The 15,213-nt window shown below is 45.1% G+C and overlaps 1 protein-coding gene across 1 annotated transcript in view; it reads left to right on the plus strand.

Moving 5' to 3' along the window:
* The window catches only part of LOC137299424 (phospholipid-transporting ATPase ABCA1-like), a 124,581-nt gene extending 111,010 nt beyond the window's left edge, over window positions 1-13,571 (plus strand). The window contains exons 46-49 of the mRNA XM_067968158.1: window positions 409-512; window positions 2,931-3,023; window positions 6,788-7,031; window positions 8,043-13,571. Of these exons, the coding sequence (XP_067824259.1) occupies window positions 409-512; window positions 2,931-3,023; window positions 6,788-7,031; window positions 8,043-8,183 (582 nt within the window). The 3' untranslated portion in view covers window positions 8,184-13,571. The remainder of the gene's footprint in view (window positions 1-408; window positions 513-2,930; window positions 3,024-6,787; window positions 7,032-8,042) is intronic.
* Window positions 13,572-15,213: the final 1,642 nt, after the last annotated feature.

Raw genomic sequence — 15,213 nt, forward strand, 5'->3', positions numbered from 1 at the left:
CATGCACCGCCCAGTGTGGTCGGGAGCCACAGAGACCAGGAAGATTCAAGGTTCAATCCCTGCTCTGCTCTGAATTTACTGATTTGAGCTGGGTTGTCAACTGGGGCACTCCACATTGCATTAGGGAGGAGAAAGGAAATCAGTCAGGGTGCCTGCTGCTGATTGTTGTCGAGGACTGGAAAGTGCATGTGTAGATGTGGGTGAGGATAGGACCAGGCTCAGCTGTGATTTCCCCCACCACTGAGTAACCTACCAACACTCACTGCCTAGTCTCACACGGTATTGGAGGATGCCAGGCATCTTTAAAGCTGTACCCAGTGAGAGTTTGTTCCTTCAGGAGAGGATGGAGAAAAGTTGGGGGAGAAATAGATATTGTCACCTATTTGTTGTTGTTTTCCTCATTGACAGGATGAACCTACGACGGGAATGGATCCCAAGGCCAGGCGGTTCCTCTGGAATTGCATCCTAAGTGTGATCAAAGAAGGGAGATCGGTGATCCTCACCTCACACAGGTCAGTGTGCAGTAACTGCTGTTTCCATTGGAGACAAGTGCCTTGCGAAATGTTCGTGTTACCAGACCCACATGCAGCCCACCTGGAAATGAAAGGTAGTTTGCTAGCTGTGCAATATAGTTTGAGTGTAAATGCAGTGACTGAAAATGATTCAGGTACCTGCAAATTAGCCCTTTACAACTCCCTCTCGCACTCTCTCTCTCTCTCTCTCTCTCTCTCTCGTGCCTACATTTAGGTGTATCCGTATATAGAAAATTCTCCATCATCTTGGTTATCCTTACATTTTCTTCTGGTCAGTTTTATGCTCATCAAGGTGAGGAATGTTAGTGCCAGAGAATGAAACAATTTCTGCATCAGGTTCCCAGAGTCTGACACTCCCAGGTCAGATACACAGTAAAGCTCCTTTTATTCTGCCCCATCAAACACTCCCAGGTCAGATACTCAGTAAAGCTCCCTCTATAACTGCCTTATTTAAACACTTGCAGGTCAGATACAGAGTTAAGCTTTCTCTATAACTGCCTTATTAAGCAGTCCCAGGTCAGGATCTGATCCCGTTTAGGGGCAGAGTAAAGCTCCTCCTGCAATGTCCGGCCCAACAGTAAGCCCCAATCTTGGTGCTGCTGGGCAGTGGGTTGGTCGGGGGTGGGGGGGGGGGTGCTGTTGTCTGTGGTGAGCAGCAGGCCAGAATTAAATAGTGGAATGAATGAATATTCTGGGATTTCTCTCGATAATCTTCGAAGATTAGAGAGTATTATAAACAGAACTTTCCCTCAGGAGATTAAAGTGCAGTTTACGCTGCCCCTCTCACACCATGTGAAGTGACTTTGCGTGCGGATCAATGCATAAAGTAACAATATAACATGGGTCTGATCTCAGCCCTACAGTGTAAAACCCCCTCCCCTCATACTAAACATTACTCACCCAGGGAGTGGAGGCAGCTCAGCTCAAGTGTTGAACGTCAGATGTCCAGAGCTCTGTTGTTGCCCTCTGGTGCTGGTCAGATTTTGCTTGCTTTGCAACATACAGCAGTACTTTCCAGCCTCAAAATCTACATCACCTCCCTTCACCTTGCCCACCAAGCCAAACCTAGTCCAGGTTCCCCCACTGCCGTAGCCCTAAACCCACGTCTTTCTCTAGTTTCACTCTTACCTCTCCGAGCTCATCTTATCCATGAGACCCACCCCATGCTCCATTGACCCCATTCCCACTAAACTGCCAACCACCCAACTTACCTTCTTGGCCCACATGCGAGCTCTCCTTGTAAACAGTTCTCTCTCTCCTCAGGTACTGTCCCCAACCCTTTCAAAACTGCCTCTCCCCGGCCACTGTCTCAGGTTGAAGCTGACTGTTCGTAAACTCAGCGTCCTATTTAACCCTGAGCTGAGTTTCCGACCCCTTAGCCTCTCCATCACACAGACTGCCGATTTCCACCTCCGTAACATCACCTGTCTCCACCCCTGTCTCAGCCCATCTGCCGAAACACTTATCCATGCCTTTGTCACTTCCGGACTTAACTGATCCAGTGCTGTCCTGGCCGGCCTCCCATCCTCCACCCTAGATATTCTTCAGCTCATTGAAACTCTGCTGCCCGTATCCTAACCCAGGCCCTGTCCCACTCACCATCCTCGATGAGTTACATTGGTTACCGGTTCTCCAACATCTCCCATTTAAAATTTGTATCCTTGTGTTGAAATCCCTTTCTGGCCTTGTCCCTCCTTATCTCTGTAACCTACTCCAGCTCTACAATTCCTCGAGAACTCTGCATTCCTCTGACTTTGGCTTCTTGCACATTCATCGCCCCACCATTGAGGGCCGTGTCTTCAGCCATCTAGGCCCTAAGCTCTGGAATTCCCTCCCTAAACTTCTCTGTCTCTCCACCTCTTTCCTCCTTTAAGACCCTCCTTTATAACCTACCTCTTCGACCAAGCTTTTAATCACTAATATCTCCTTCTTTGGCTCAATGTCAATTTTTGTCTGATTACACTCCTGTGAAGTACCTTGGAGTGTTTTAAGGTGCTGTATAAATGCATGTTGTTGTTATTATGAAGGCTGGGCAGGGTGGGGCCTCAGCGTGCAGCCAAGCTTGGCGGGACGAGGCGATTCCAGTCAGGCAGAGGGGAGAGGTTGAACAAGTTGGGACGCAGGACAAAAATATTTTTAAAAGGGGGAAAAAATAGAAAGCTTAAAGTAGAATTTTTTTTAAAGAGATCTAATGTGGGGATCTGATTGGATTGTGTTGTCATGTGGTTAGCATGGACCAATCAGCGATGTTTATATGCACAAGATTCTTAATGATACAGAGAGATAAATTGTGTCTCGTTTGACTGATGACAGCTTAACCAATACCTGCAGTGTTTTGTATCAGTAAATGGATGATAGTTTGTGTGTGTCTGATGACCTTTTTATTCTTCGAGATAGTATGGAGGAATGTGAGGCTCTGTGCACGAGGATGGCTATCATGGTGAACGGGCGATTCCGCTGTCTGGGCAGTGTGCAGCACCTGAAAAGCAGGTAAAGTCATCTTCTGCTTTCAAACCCTTTCAAATCAAACTACGATTCAAGCATGTACCATTTAATGTTGTGTATTCTTCACATGAACAGAATTCCAGGAGCTAGATTAATATTTTGTACCATGTCACCTGTAAAATCAGAATGGCTAGATCAGGATAAACGGGTCTTTAAGACAGTGTTGATGGTGCTGGCACCTACATGTCAGACCTACTTAATGTTAGCTTGCATCAGTTGGTAGCACTCCCTCCTCTTGAGTCAGAAGGTTGTGGGTTCAGGTCACATTTCAGGACTTGAGCACATGATTAGACCATAAGACCATAAGAGATAGGAGCAGGAGCGTAGGCCATTCAGCCCCTCGAGCCTGCTCCGCCATTTAATGAGATCATGGCTGATCTGATTTTTACCTCAACTCTACTTTCCCGCCTTTTCCTATATCCTTTGACTCCCTTGCTGATCAAAAATTTGTCTAACTCAGCCTTGAATGTATTCAATGACTCAGCCTCCACAGATTTTTGGGATAAAGAATTCCAAAGATTCACAACCCTCTGGGAGAAGAAATTCCTCCTCATTTTCATCTTAAACGGGCGACCCCTTATTCTGAGACTATGTCCCCTAGTTTTAGATTCCCCCATGAGGGGTAACATCCTCTCAGCATCTACCCTATCGAGTCCCCTCAGAATCTTGTATGTTTCAATAAGATCTCCTCTCATTCTTCTAAACTCCAATGAGTGTAGACCCAACCTGTTCAATCTTTCCTCATAAGACAACCCTTCCATACCCAGAATCAACCTAGTGAACCTTCTCTGAACTGCCTCCAATGCAAGTATGTCCTTTCTTAAATAAGGGCACCAGAACTGTACACAGTACTCCAGGTGTAGTCTCACCAGCACCCTGTGCAGTTGTAGCATGACTTCCCTGCTTTTATACTACATCCCCCTAGAAATAAAGGCCAATATTCCGTTTGCCGTACTGCTGCACCTGTATGTTGACTTTTTGTGTTTCATGTACGAGGACACCCAGATCCCTCTGTACCACAGCATTTTGTAGTATTTCTCCATTCAAATAATATTTTGCTTTTTTATTTTTCCTCCCAAAGTGGATGACTTCACATTTTCCCACATTATATTCCATCTGCCAAATTTTTGCCCATTCGCTTAACCTGTTAATATCCCTTTGCAGACACTTTATATCCTCATTGCAACTTGCTTTTCCACCTTTCTTTGTATCATCAGCAAATTTGGCCACAAGACACTCTGTTCCTTCAACCAAGTCATTGATATATATTGTAAATAGTTGAGGCCCCAGCACTGAGCCCTGCGGCACCCCACTAGTTACTGATTGCCATTTTGAAAATGACCATTTTATCCCGACTCTTTGTTTTCTGTTGGTTAGCCAATCCTCTATCCATGCCAGTATATTACCCCCAACACCATGAGCTTTTATCTTGTGCAGTAATCTTTTATGTGGCACCTTATCGAATGCCTTTTGGAAATCCAAATATACTGCATCTATTGGTTCCCCTTTATCCACCCTGCCCGTTACTTCCTCAAAGAACTCTAATAAATTTGTCAGACATGATTTCCCCTTTGTAAAACCATGTTGACTCTCCTTGATTGTATTATGTGTCTCCAAATGTCCTGCTACTACTTCCTTAATGATGGATTCTAGCATTTTCCCAATGACAGATGTTAGGCTAACTGGTCTATAGTTACCTGCTTTCTGTCTCACTCCCTTCCTGAATAGGGGTGTTACGTTTGCTGTTTTCCAACCCGCTGGGACCTTTCCAGAATCTAGTGAATTTTGGAAGATTACAACCAATGCATCCATTATCTCTGTAGCCACTTCCTTTAAGACCCTCGGATGCAAGCTATCAGGTCCAGGGGACTTGTCAGCCTTTAGACCCATTAGTTTACCTCGTACTTTTTCTCTAGTGATAGTGATTGTTTTTAGTTTCTCCCTCCCCTTTGCCCCTTGATTTCCTTGATCTTATGCTCTTATGAGGATTAACCTCGGTCAGTCTTTGGATAAGTCAAAGCTATTCCTTTCTAACTTGTTGAATAGTGAATTTTTTTGTAAATCACTATTAGAAGCAGCCTTGTGAGGCCCTTGTGTTACACCAGCTTATTGAAATCACCAGTGACATCAAATGAACCAGCACTTCTAAAGCTTTCTGTTAACCTTTAGACTGTCCCCAATCCAGGGGAATATCAGTCTTCCTGGGCCAGCCAGTATTTATTGAAAGTTTTTGGCTAATGCACTGTAATGCTGAAACACACTCTGATACTAATAGTGATATTCCTGGTGTTTGAATCGCTATTACTGTAACATCAGTGCTTGTTTCAGCATCACAGTGCATTTGATAAAGTTCACTTATCTGAATTCCTTAATCAGATTAGTGCCATGTAATTCACTGCCAGCCACTCAGCATCTCCTGTACAATTAGAACAGCTAGATCAGGATAAATAGGTCTTTAAGACAGTGTTGATGGCGCTGGCCCCTACATGTCTGACCTACTTAATGTCAGCTTGCCTCAGTTGGAGCACTCTGCCCTCCTTGAGTCAGAAGGTTGTGAGTTCAGGTCACACTCCAGGACTTGAGCGCGTGATCTAAACTGATACTTCAGAGGTCCTACCACCCACGGAAATCTCTGCGTCCTTCCAATTCTGCTCTCTTGCGCATCCCTGATCTTCACTCCACCATTGGCAGCCGTGCCTTCAGCTGCCTAGGCCCTAAGCTCTGGAATTCTCTCCCTAAACCTCTCCACATCTCTCTGCTCCTTAAAGCCTACCTTTTTGACCAAGCTTTTGGTCACCTGTCCTAATATCTCTAAGTGGCTCAGTGTCAAACTTTGTTTAATAATCACTTCTTTGAAGCACCTTGGGTCATTTTACTATGTTAAAGTTGCTATATAAATGCAAGTTGTTGTTGTAGAGCAGTGAGGGAATGCTGCATTGGTGGAAAGGACATTAAACCGAGGTCCCAATTTGCTTATTCAAGTGGATGTTGAGCATTCCATGGCACAATTTGAAGACCAAGGAGTTCTTCAGTGCCCTGGCCAACAACCCCGAACTGGTCATTCATCTCATTGCTATTTGTTGGACCTTGCTGTGCACAGAATGGCTGCTTTGTTTGCCAATATAACAACAGTGACTGCACTTCAAAATGATTCATTGTATTTGAATCATGTTTGGGATGTTTTTGAAAGACATAAGGCAGTACATAAATACAAGTTCTTGTTTTCTTAAATGTTCTATTGAACTATTGCTTGGCCATGAACCTTTTTTTCCATTTTTCTAAACTTTGTTTTTCTTTGGGGATATTTTTCTACAAAACATTTTTTTCTCTGCCTAGCTGACCCGGTGCCTCTGCAACCAAGAGGGTGAGGGCACATCCCATCCCCCCTTTCTCTCTCCTCCCGGCCCCCCACCCTCGCCATGTCCCTTGCAAATGGGTGCCGGGAACTGGCCAAATGATGTTTTTTCCAGCCTCCACCCCCATTCCATCCCAATGAGATCAGATTCGGAGCCAGACTGGAACCTGGGACTGTCCCCACTTTCACCATGTGCTGTAGCCTGGCCCAATTTGTTCACTACGTTTTCACATACAAAATATTATGTATATTTTTGCAGAGCATCATCTTGGGAAAGGGAGGGGAGGAGGAATCGAAACTGTAATGGAAGTCAAAATTAAGAAAACTTTAAATTTTTGCCTGTTTTGGAATTTCTCTACACTTTGCAGTCTAACTGATGAATCTTTGCCCCTAGGTTTGGAGACGGTTACACCATCGTCCTGAGGATGGATAGCTCCACGCCGGACTTGTCTCCTGTAGAGGAGTTCATGATGTGTACATTCCCAGGCTGTGTGTTGAAAGAAAAGCACCATAGCATGCTGCAGTACCAGATACCAACTGGATGCTGCTCCCTGGCCAAAATCTTCAACGCCCTCATGACCAACAAAGAGAAGCTGAAAATCGAAGACTATTCGGTGTCTCAAACCACATTAGATCAAGTAAGAGCTCATTTGCCAGATACGCCAGGGCATCGTTACACTGCAGCTACTAGACCAGGGTCGGCACTCCCGGGTACGCTGCTGGCCGGCACTCCCAGGTACGCTGCTGGCCGGCACTCCCGGGTACACTGCTGGCACACTGCTGGCCGGCACTCCCAGATACACTGCTGGCCGGCACTCCCAGATACACTGCTGGCCGGCACTCCCAGGTGCACTACACACAAGGGATGGGTATGTGCAGCAGGTTATTTTCTCCCTTTTTCCACTGTCTTGACGTCACATGGAATCACCAAAATACTGTGGTGCAGAGCTGGGCGGAGGAGGGCTTGGGGGAAAAGACTAGTTTCGTTCCCCACTCCTCTGAGCTGTCTGTCTGCATTGCAGCAATTGGAGCTCATCGATCAGCTTCCAGGGCAATGGGAATATTATTGGTTTAATGAACAATGTACTGTATTTGATATCTGTTTGCCAGCTTCATTTAGAATTGGTCCCCCATGGCTTAGAGCGTAAAGGCTGTGAGTAACTGAGCCATACACGTCAGGAAGATCCCAGATCTCATCTCCAGTTTGTGTTGAGTTAGCTGCTCACTGTTTGGGTGGGGGATGGGGATACTACAGTTGGCCTCAGTGCTCTGGACTAGGGAGGGAATATAACCTGATGTTCCAGATCACTGTCCAATGAGCCCTGCTGGAAAGTGCACGTATGAACATCTAGCGAGGACAGGGTCAAGCTCACTGGTGATACTGCCCATGGTTAAATATCCTGTTGACATTCATTGTCCAGGCTCCCAAATGAAGAATGGCCCCTTGTGTGAGGTAACAGAGGTTTTCCTGTGCCGGTAGATCCATGACCCAGCAAGAGACAACACCTTTAGGAAAGCAGAAGGAGAATTAAAATCCAAGAAAATGTTCCAATATGTAATATAAAAATATATTAAATAAACATACTTCTAGTTGTGGGCCTGGATTTTCCATTTCCTGCCATTTTAACTCCTTCCTTTTTCTCATCCAGGTATTTGTTAATTTTGCCAAGGACCAAAGTGAAGACGACTATTTAAAGGATGTTGTCACACATGGACCAAAATATAAGGACACAGTAAAGCGCATCACAAACTTTTTAGCAGATGAAAACATGAGAGAGAGTTCAGTATGATCCGGATATGAGTGAAACCGCTTCCCATCTGAAATGCAAATGGAAGATTCCAAAATGCAGTAAGTTGGGGGTTGTGCAGTCACTGGACGATCGACGACAAACTCGTCTGCTCCTTGACTAGGAACCTACTTTTACCCCACCCTCATTTCAAGTTACCTTTAATTAACTTCAGACGAAAACAAAACTTTTATTCATCACCTTTCTGGATTTGTATGAACGATGATTCAAATGTACAAACGGATTTATTTATACTGTTTCATTCTAACACTTTTAGTACTTCTCGGTTTTTCTTTTAGCTCTTGCAGCTAAAGTTTACCTGGCACTTTTGTCCTGGAGTTTTCTGAAACAGAAAAAAAAATGAATGATGCAGGTGGATACATTGCAGTGAAGCTCCATTAATCCCACCTTAATGGTTCTGCACTGCCAGTGATCCGCAGTGTTTTGCTTGTTTGTTGACAAAGGGTGGTATGCTGCTAGGTGAGGGGGCAGAAGGAGAGGGAGGAATCATGGGGCCTAAAGGCTTTTATGGGCAGTGGATAAGGTGTGGGCTAAGGAAGGTAAGATAGGGTCGTTTGGCCCATTACGCTTATCTGTCTGATGGTTCGAGGCTGCTGGCAGATTCTGTCCATTCCTTACTGAACTGCTGAAAATTGAATTATAGGTGTCAGCCTTGGTGACATGATGCCCTTTCCCCCACCCCCTCCACTCCAAAATCAGGATATGTTGCTATGTTCTGTGTGCATCTAATTTTCATGCTGGAAGCCAACCACGACAGTTCCTACACTGAACAGGATTCAACCTCAGACTCAGGCACAGCACTCTCACCTCTGAGTCAGAAGGCTGTGGTTTCAAGTCCACTCCAGGAGCTTGAGCACATAATCTAGACTTGCACTGCACACAGGCTCACAGCTCTTGCTGTAATGAGATAAGTGAGTATTTTTGTTTAGAAAGCAACAAACAAATTAATTCTGTCTCTTAAATTAATGAAGAACCTTTCTTACAATCACTCTTTACAATTCAGGTCTGACACATAAGAAGCACTGCCTGACCAGCACAATTCTAACGGTCAGGCACAGTGTCTATATTTATGGGCTGGTGTTTAAAATCTCCATGTCTTGTACCTGTTCTGGAAATATCACCTGGTGCACTCATATTACTCCGGATCCAGATGTTGATTTGAGCACTGGGATTTTACCTGAAGGATCCGAGTTCATTATTTTTTTTTAAGAAGAATTGCAGAATATTTCCAGTTTGTATTTCTGCAACACTGAGCTCTCTGTAATCATTGTCAAAAGTTACAGCCAGTCCTGATTGCAGGGGCGAAGTGCACACCTCTCTCAGTGACCAATTCCTGTGGATGAATGTTCTTCACACTCAACTCCTGTTGACATCTCATTTAGCAGTTGGGCGGGCTGGAACCCACTTAAGGGGAGTCTCTCCCTAGTGCAATACTCGAGGTGGAACTTCAAACCAGAGACCCCCCCCCCCCCCAGCTTCAAAAACCTAATGTTAACCACGGGGCCACCCAAGCCCCTTTTCTAAATATATGCGTTAAACTGATCACATAGGGCAGCAATGGATAGCCGGCCAATGATCACCAAAAGTAAAGTCGTTCATTTTTACTACCAGCCTTGACTCAGACTTTAAAGATAAATGGAAGTTTAACTGAGTTGCACAATCCATCAGTTACTAGGAATTTGGACTTCTATTACACATCAATGCAAAAATGTCTGTGTGACTGGGAGATGGACGGTCCATCGCGTTGCCTTACATCCTGAGGTGTAAAAAGAAAAAAAGAAAGAATTTAAAATTACATAGCGCCTTTCATGACCTCAGGACGTCCCAAAGCGCTTTACAACCAACATAGTCATTGTTGTAATGTAGGAAACGAAGCAGTCAATTTGCGCGCAGTCAGCTCCCAGAAACAGCAATGAGATAATCACCAGATAATCTGTTTTAGGTGTTGGTTGAGGGATAAATATTGGTTAGGAAACCGGAACAACTCCCCTGCTCTTCTTCAAGTAGTGCCGTTGGGTCTTTTACATCCACCTGAGAGGCCTTGGTTTAACATCACATCCAAAAGATGGCACCTCCGACAGTGCAGCACTCCCTCAGTACTGCACTAGAGTGTCAGCCTAGATTAAGTGCTCAAGTGCCTGGAGTGGGCCTTGAACACACATCCTTCTGACTTAGAGGCGAGAGTGCTACCACTGAGCTACGGCTGACACTAGTGTACTATTAGGAAAGGACTTGAGACTGACCGACATTCACTGGTGCATCTTCACCCAAAGATGCATATTACAAAAAGGGTCCTTTATTAGGGTGCTATATCAGAGTACTGTGAGAGGTACCTGTATATTTCATGAGTGCTTTTAACTGTTAAAGAGGTGGAATCTTTTATGTACCTAAGCATCCAGGATTCTTGGCCCCAGTAGCACCACCTCAATCTTTATGTTAACGTATCAGAGGCTGATGTATTCAGTTTAATAGATACTTCACTGTGAAGGTTTGTTGCAGCTGGCTAGAAGTTTCAAGGATGTTGCAGTTTACACTATTGGGGGGGTATTTATCGCCCATCCCCAGCCTCCCAATACCACATGACGAAAACACCGGGTAGGGGGGCAATTGAAATAGGGCAGCAACTTACCCCATGGGATCCCCCTGCCTTCCTGCAAGATTGAAATCTAACCTGCTGTTGTCAGCAGGCGCAGAGGGCATCCACTAGAAGACAGCGGGATACTGCTTTAAATATGCAGATCAGGCCCTGATGATGTCATCGGGGCCCAACTGCAATCTTAACCTGCCAGGAGCTGCATCAAGGGCCAAAAGAGGCCCAGTGAGGCAAGTAGGTTGTTCTAATTTTCTTTAGATCGGTGTGCTTCTCTAGTCCCCACAAAGAAAACCTTGGTCCTCGCCTTCCACAAGCTTCTCCCCTCCCCGACCACGATCGCCAGTTGACTCCCCGATCAAGCTGCCTTCATACTGGGGACCGGTCCTGCGAGTCCCTGGCTGCGGCCTCTTGTCGCCCAACACCCAAAATCCCGCTCTTGCCTGCCTGCCTGCCAGGTATTGAGTTTCGTCGGGAGGCCGACAAGCTACCTGTAAATGAGGCCTGACCATTAAAATCGGCCGGGCCTCACACCAATGATGGTGTCGAGTTCATTGCCCACCTCAGACGCTTCTCCACCCACCCGGCACCAATCTCGTCTGAGTTAAAACTGAACGCTGTATGGCAATGAAATTTATACACGGGCCAGGGGCCACGTGCAGCCCACCTCCCTGCACCTACGGCCCTCATCACAGCTGCTACTTCACATGTCTCTGGGCCTCTATTCACAGTACCTTTAACAGTGCCGTGTTGATGGGATGTGGGGCTATTCCAGCTTCCACAGAGCAAGTGAAAGGGCCCCACCAAAATAGAACTATTGGGCTTGTAGATTTTTTTCATTCCCTGTGGAAAAGGGCCTCCATTTGGCAATGCCCACAATAGGATGACTGAGATCAGGAGCTCAGTGTGGGGGAATCACAGGTGCCTACCCACATTCCATCACTCCAAGAGCAGGGTTCCTAAGAATGGCTCTTGAGGAAGGCATTGGTCGTGGCCTTTGAAGAAAAGTCAGTAACACTGGTGACTCGGTTCTTGAAATGAATCCCACCTTGGTGCTTGCTCGTGATGTGTTGGCCATTGAGTGGGCCCTACACTCCATAGGTAAGTAGCCATCGAGGCTACTGCATAAGGAGAATGAGTGGGATTGTGCGAAAATGCAGCTAATCGTATCATTCCTGTGAAGGACCTTGATTGAGGGTTTTAATCTTAAATTGGACATTGCCCTGTGGTACTGACGGGTGGTGAAAAAACTGCAGATAAACCAACACTTGAAAACGAGCTAATAATGTTTGAAATGTTACATTCTTTGCTATTTTGCGCTTCTGTTACTTTGCACTTTTATATTTGAGATGGACTGTAATAAGCAGGAAAATGAGCAGAGAACAAAAAGCCATGTGTATATTGAAAATAAAATCATTATTAATTAGCGGAACGTGAGCAGGGCACTGAAAGGAGTCGCAACACTGGAACCGTGGGTAAATCGAGCTATGATTCAGCTCTTCCAGCTCTTTCCGTAATCTCACTTAAGGGGAGGGAAAGTCCGGAAAAGGGGTATTTTTTGTTCAAAATATTGGCCAAGTGTGACACAGAAGAGAAAAATCTACTCGCCAGAATTTTTTTTTGTAAAACGGTCGGTTTTCTTACTCGCGTGCAGACCCAGTGGAGAGGGCATCCACTAGAAGACAGTGGAGACGTGGTATCCCACATCTCATCGATCCGGGGCTCTTGGGGTTGCTCTGAAGTTTTGGCCTCCGGTGTTTCCTCTGAAGCCGCTCAGGGACATTCCTCGCCACTGGTAACACTGGAGCGGCCTAGAAGGGAGGGAGGCCCAACTCGAGGGTCTCCGCTTAAAATATGCTAACCAAAATTCTTGTCCATCTATTTCTCCATAAAATGGGGGGGAATGTTTTGAACAGAAACTACTCACCTGAGAGACTCTGCTTCCTCTTCACTTGCACAAGTTTAGGAACACAAGTAGCATTTAACGATGAAATGTGACATAATTATTTTCCGAATATTCTGGAGGTTGGGGCTGAGGCATGTTATTGCGGCAGACTCGAAAGGTGCCTTGCTCTGCATCGAGCCTGCGCCATACGTGATCTGGGAGTGCTCAGTGCTGCCACAGGTGGCTAAATGGGGCAAATCTTCCAATTCCATTATCAACATCCCTTGCATCAATCAAAGTGAGAGCAATTTTGTGCAAGGTGCCAATTCGATCCCTGGTCTGTGCTGAGTTAGCTGATTTTAACCAGGGTGGTGGTAGGGGCTACAATTGGCCTCAGTGAATCCACACTAGGGGAGGGGGTGGGGGGGAAATTAGTGGGAGTTCTTGCTCCTGACTACTCAGTGACCCCTGATGGAAAGGGCACATTAGTGGTTGTCAGGTGAGGATGGTATTGGGCTTCCCCGATCATGGCCTCTGAATTACTGAGCCCGGTTGATCCACTAACTCCAGTAGTGACTGGGAATCGAGCTTGGAACCTTCGAAATCTAATGTTCATAAAATGTTAGATGATGCTGATACAGAGTTGGTGCAGATCTATTCCAGATACAGTTCCTCAAAATCACATTCCAGTGTTCTTTAGGTCATTTTATGGGTGAGATACGGATACTTCTGGGTACACATTGCACAAGAATAAAATATATGTATTTGAGCTGGGTTATAACTCACTCGAACAGCTCTTAGTGTTGCCTCTGTTCATGGTCCCACTCTTATTATTATTGTATTGGACAGTGTACAAAATTTTGACAGATGAAAATAAAGACATACACTGAAGACAGAGCTTTATCTCCGATATCTTCATTAATGGCTTGAGTACATTGTGTTTAAGAGTTGAGTTACTGGCCTTCGTCTGTTCCGCTCCGTACATTTGAAAAAAGTATTTCTAGTATGCCCAGATTATCCAGTAACTGCACGCTCCAGATTTTGTGGCACAACAAAGGGTGCAGTGACTTACTCAAATGGAGTGTTATTTTATTGACAATCTTAAGCTGCTAACTGCAGAACAAATGGTAGAAACAAGGTCACTGACTGGGAGCAGAGCAAATGTTTGCATTCCCACTCTCAACATGGACCCTAACCAAGCTGATGAGGGTCTCTGCCAGTCTGGTTTCAGACTGGGTGCTCTGGTTGTCTGGAGATTTCTAAACTGTAAACCAGACATTTTTAAAAAATATGTATATAATTGCATTTTTCACACGTGTGTCTCAGGAGGTGGGGATTATAACTGGTTTTGTTTCTCTTTGAATTTTTCGTCACTCTATGTCTTATTTTGATTCCTCTGGCAAACCTCTCCTTCTCACCACTATTCTACCGAGATGGATCTTACTTAATTGTAGTATCTCACACAGAGAGATACATTGTGTGCACCAATTTCCAGTGCATGTTACAGCACATGGCAAAGAGGAACAAACTCCACACACACTCACTGACTCTCTCTCACTCGCACTCACGCATATGCGCTCACTGACTCACTTTCATGCTCACGCAAGCACTCATGCACACAAACAATCTCTCTCTCTCTCTCTCGCACGTGCTCACTCAATCCCTTACAGTCATGCACGTACTCTCACTCACGCACACACATGCACCCTCAATCTCATGCACTCGCGCTCACATATGTGCCCTCATGCACTCCGTCTCATGTACTGACACATGTACGCAATGTAATCTGGGCCTCTACATTTTATCAAGGCCAAAAGTGGAGAGGGAGCATGTGTCACGTACATAGGCTCTGTCCTATATAATGTCATATAATAGTTCTATTGTAAACTGTAGCTAGGTCAATGCATCAGGAATTTTTAAATGGAGCTAGCAGTTCTGTTTCTGAAATAATTTCCTTTGTCTTGACGAGAGCTCACCTGTTGTCTGGTGTGGACACTGAGATTCAGAGAGTATGGTCTGCCTTTGTTTGTGGTACAGTTGGTAGATGGACCTCCCATCAGGTCAAAATTGTTGACCAAATACTTCAGACAGTATATGCAATTTTGCCACAGTTTGAAGAAAACAAAGCTGCAATCTGTTATGGATGACCCATCAATGGGGATCCAGCTGGGCAGGTGGTTGTCTTGAGATTAACACCTGTGACATGAAAGGCATGTTTTGATAGGAGTACTTGTTCTTCAAAGAACCTGGCCTTCAAGTCAAACAATGGGTATATCTGGCAGCAATCCTAGTTTCATTGGTGCATTCAGCTCAACATCATAGTGGCGAGACAGAACTTCGTAAAGCTAAAGCACCCGTCTTGTGTTCATCCAAGGATTTGTTAAAAACCCTAAGAATTTCAAAACATGTATTTTGATTTCAGAAAATGGTTTGAGGTATAAGTGTAAGTCAAATACTGTGTTGCTGTTTACCTGTTTCTGTACAAATTTACATTTTATAATAAATTTGACTTGTAGCTTTAGTCTGAGCAATATGGT

Source organism: Heptranchias perlo, chromosome 29, assembly GCF_035084215.1.
Source record: "Heptranchias perlo isolate sHepPer1 chromosome 29, sHepPer1.hap1, whole genome shotgun sequence".
NCBI lineage: Eukaryota > Metazoa > Chordata > Chondrichthyes > Hexanchiformes > Hexanchidae > Heptranchias > Heptranchias perlo.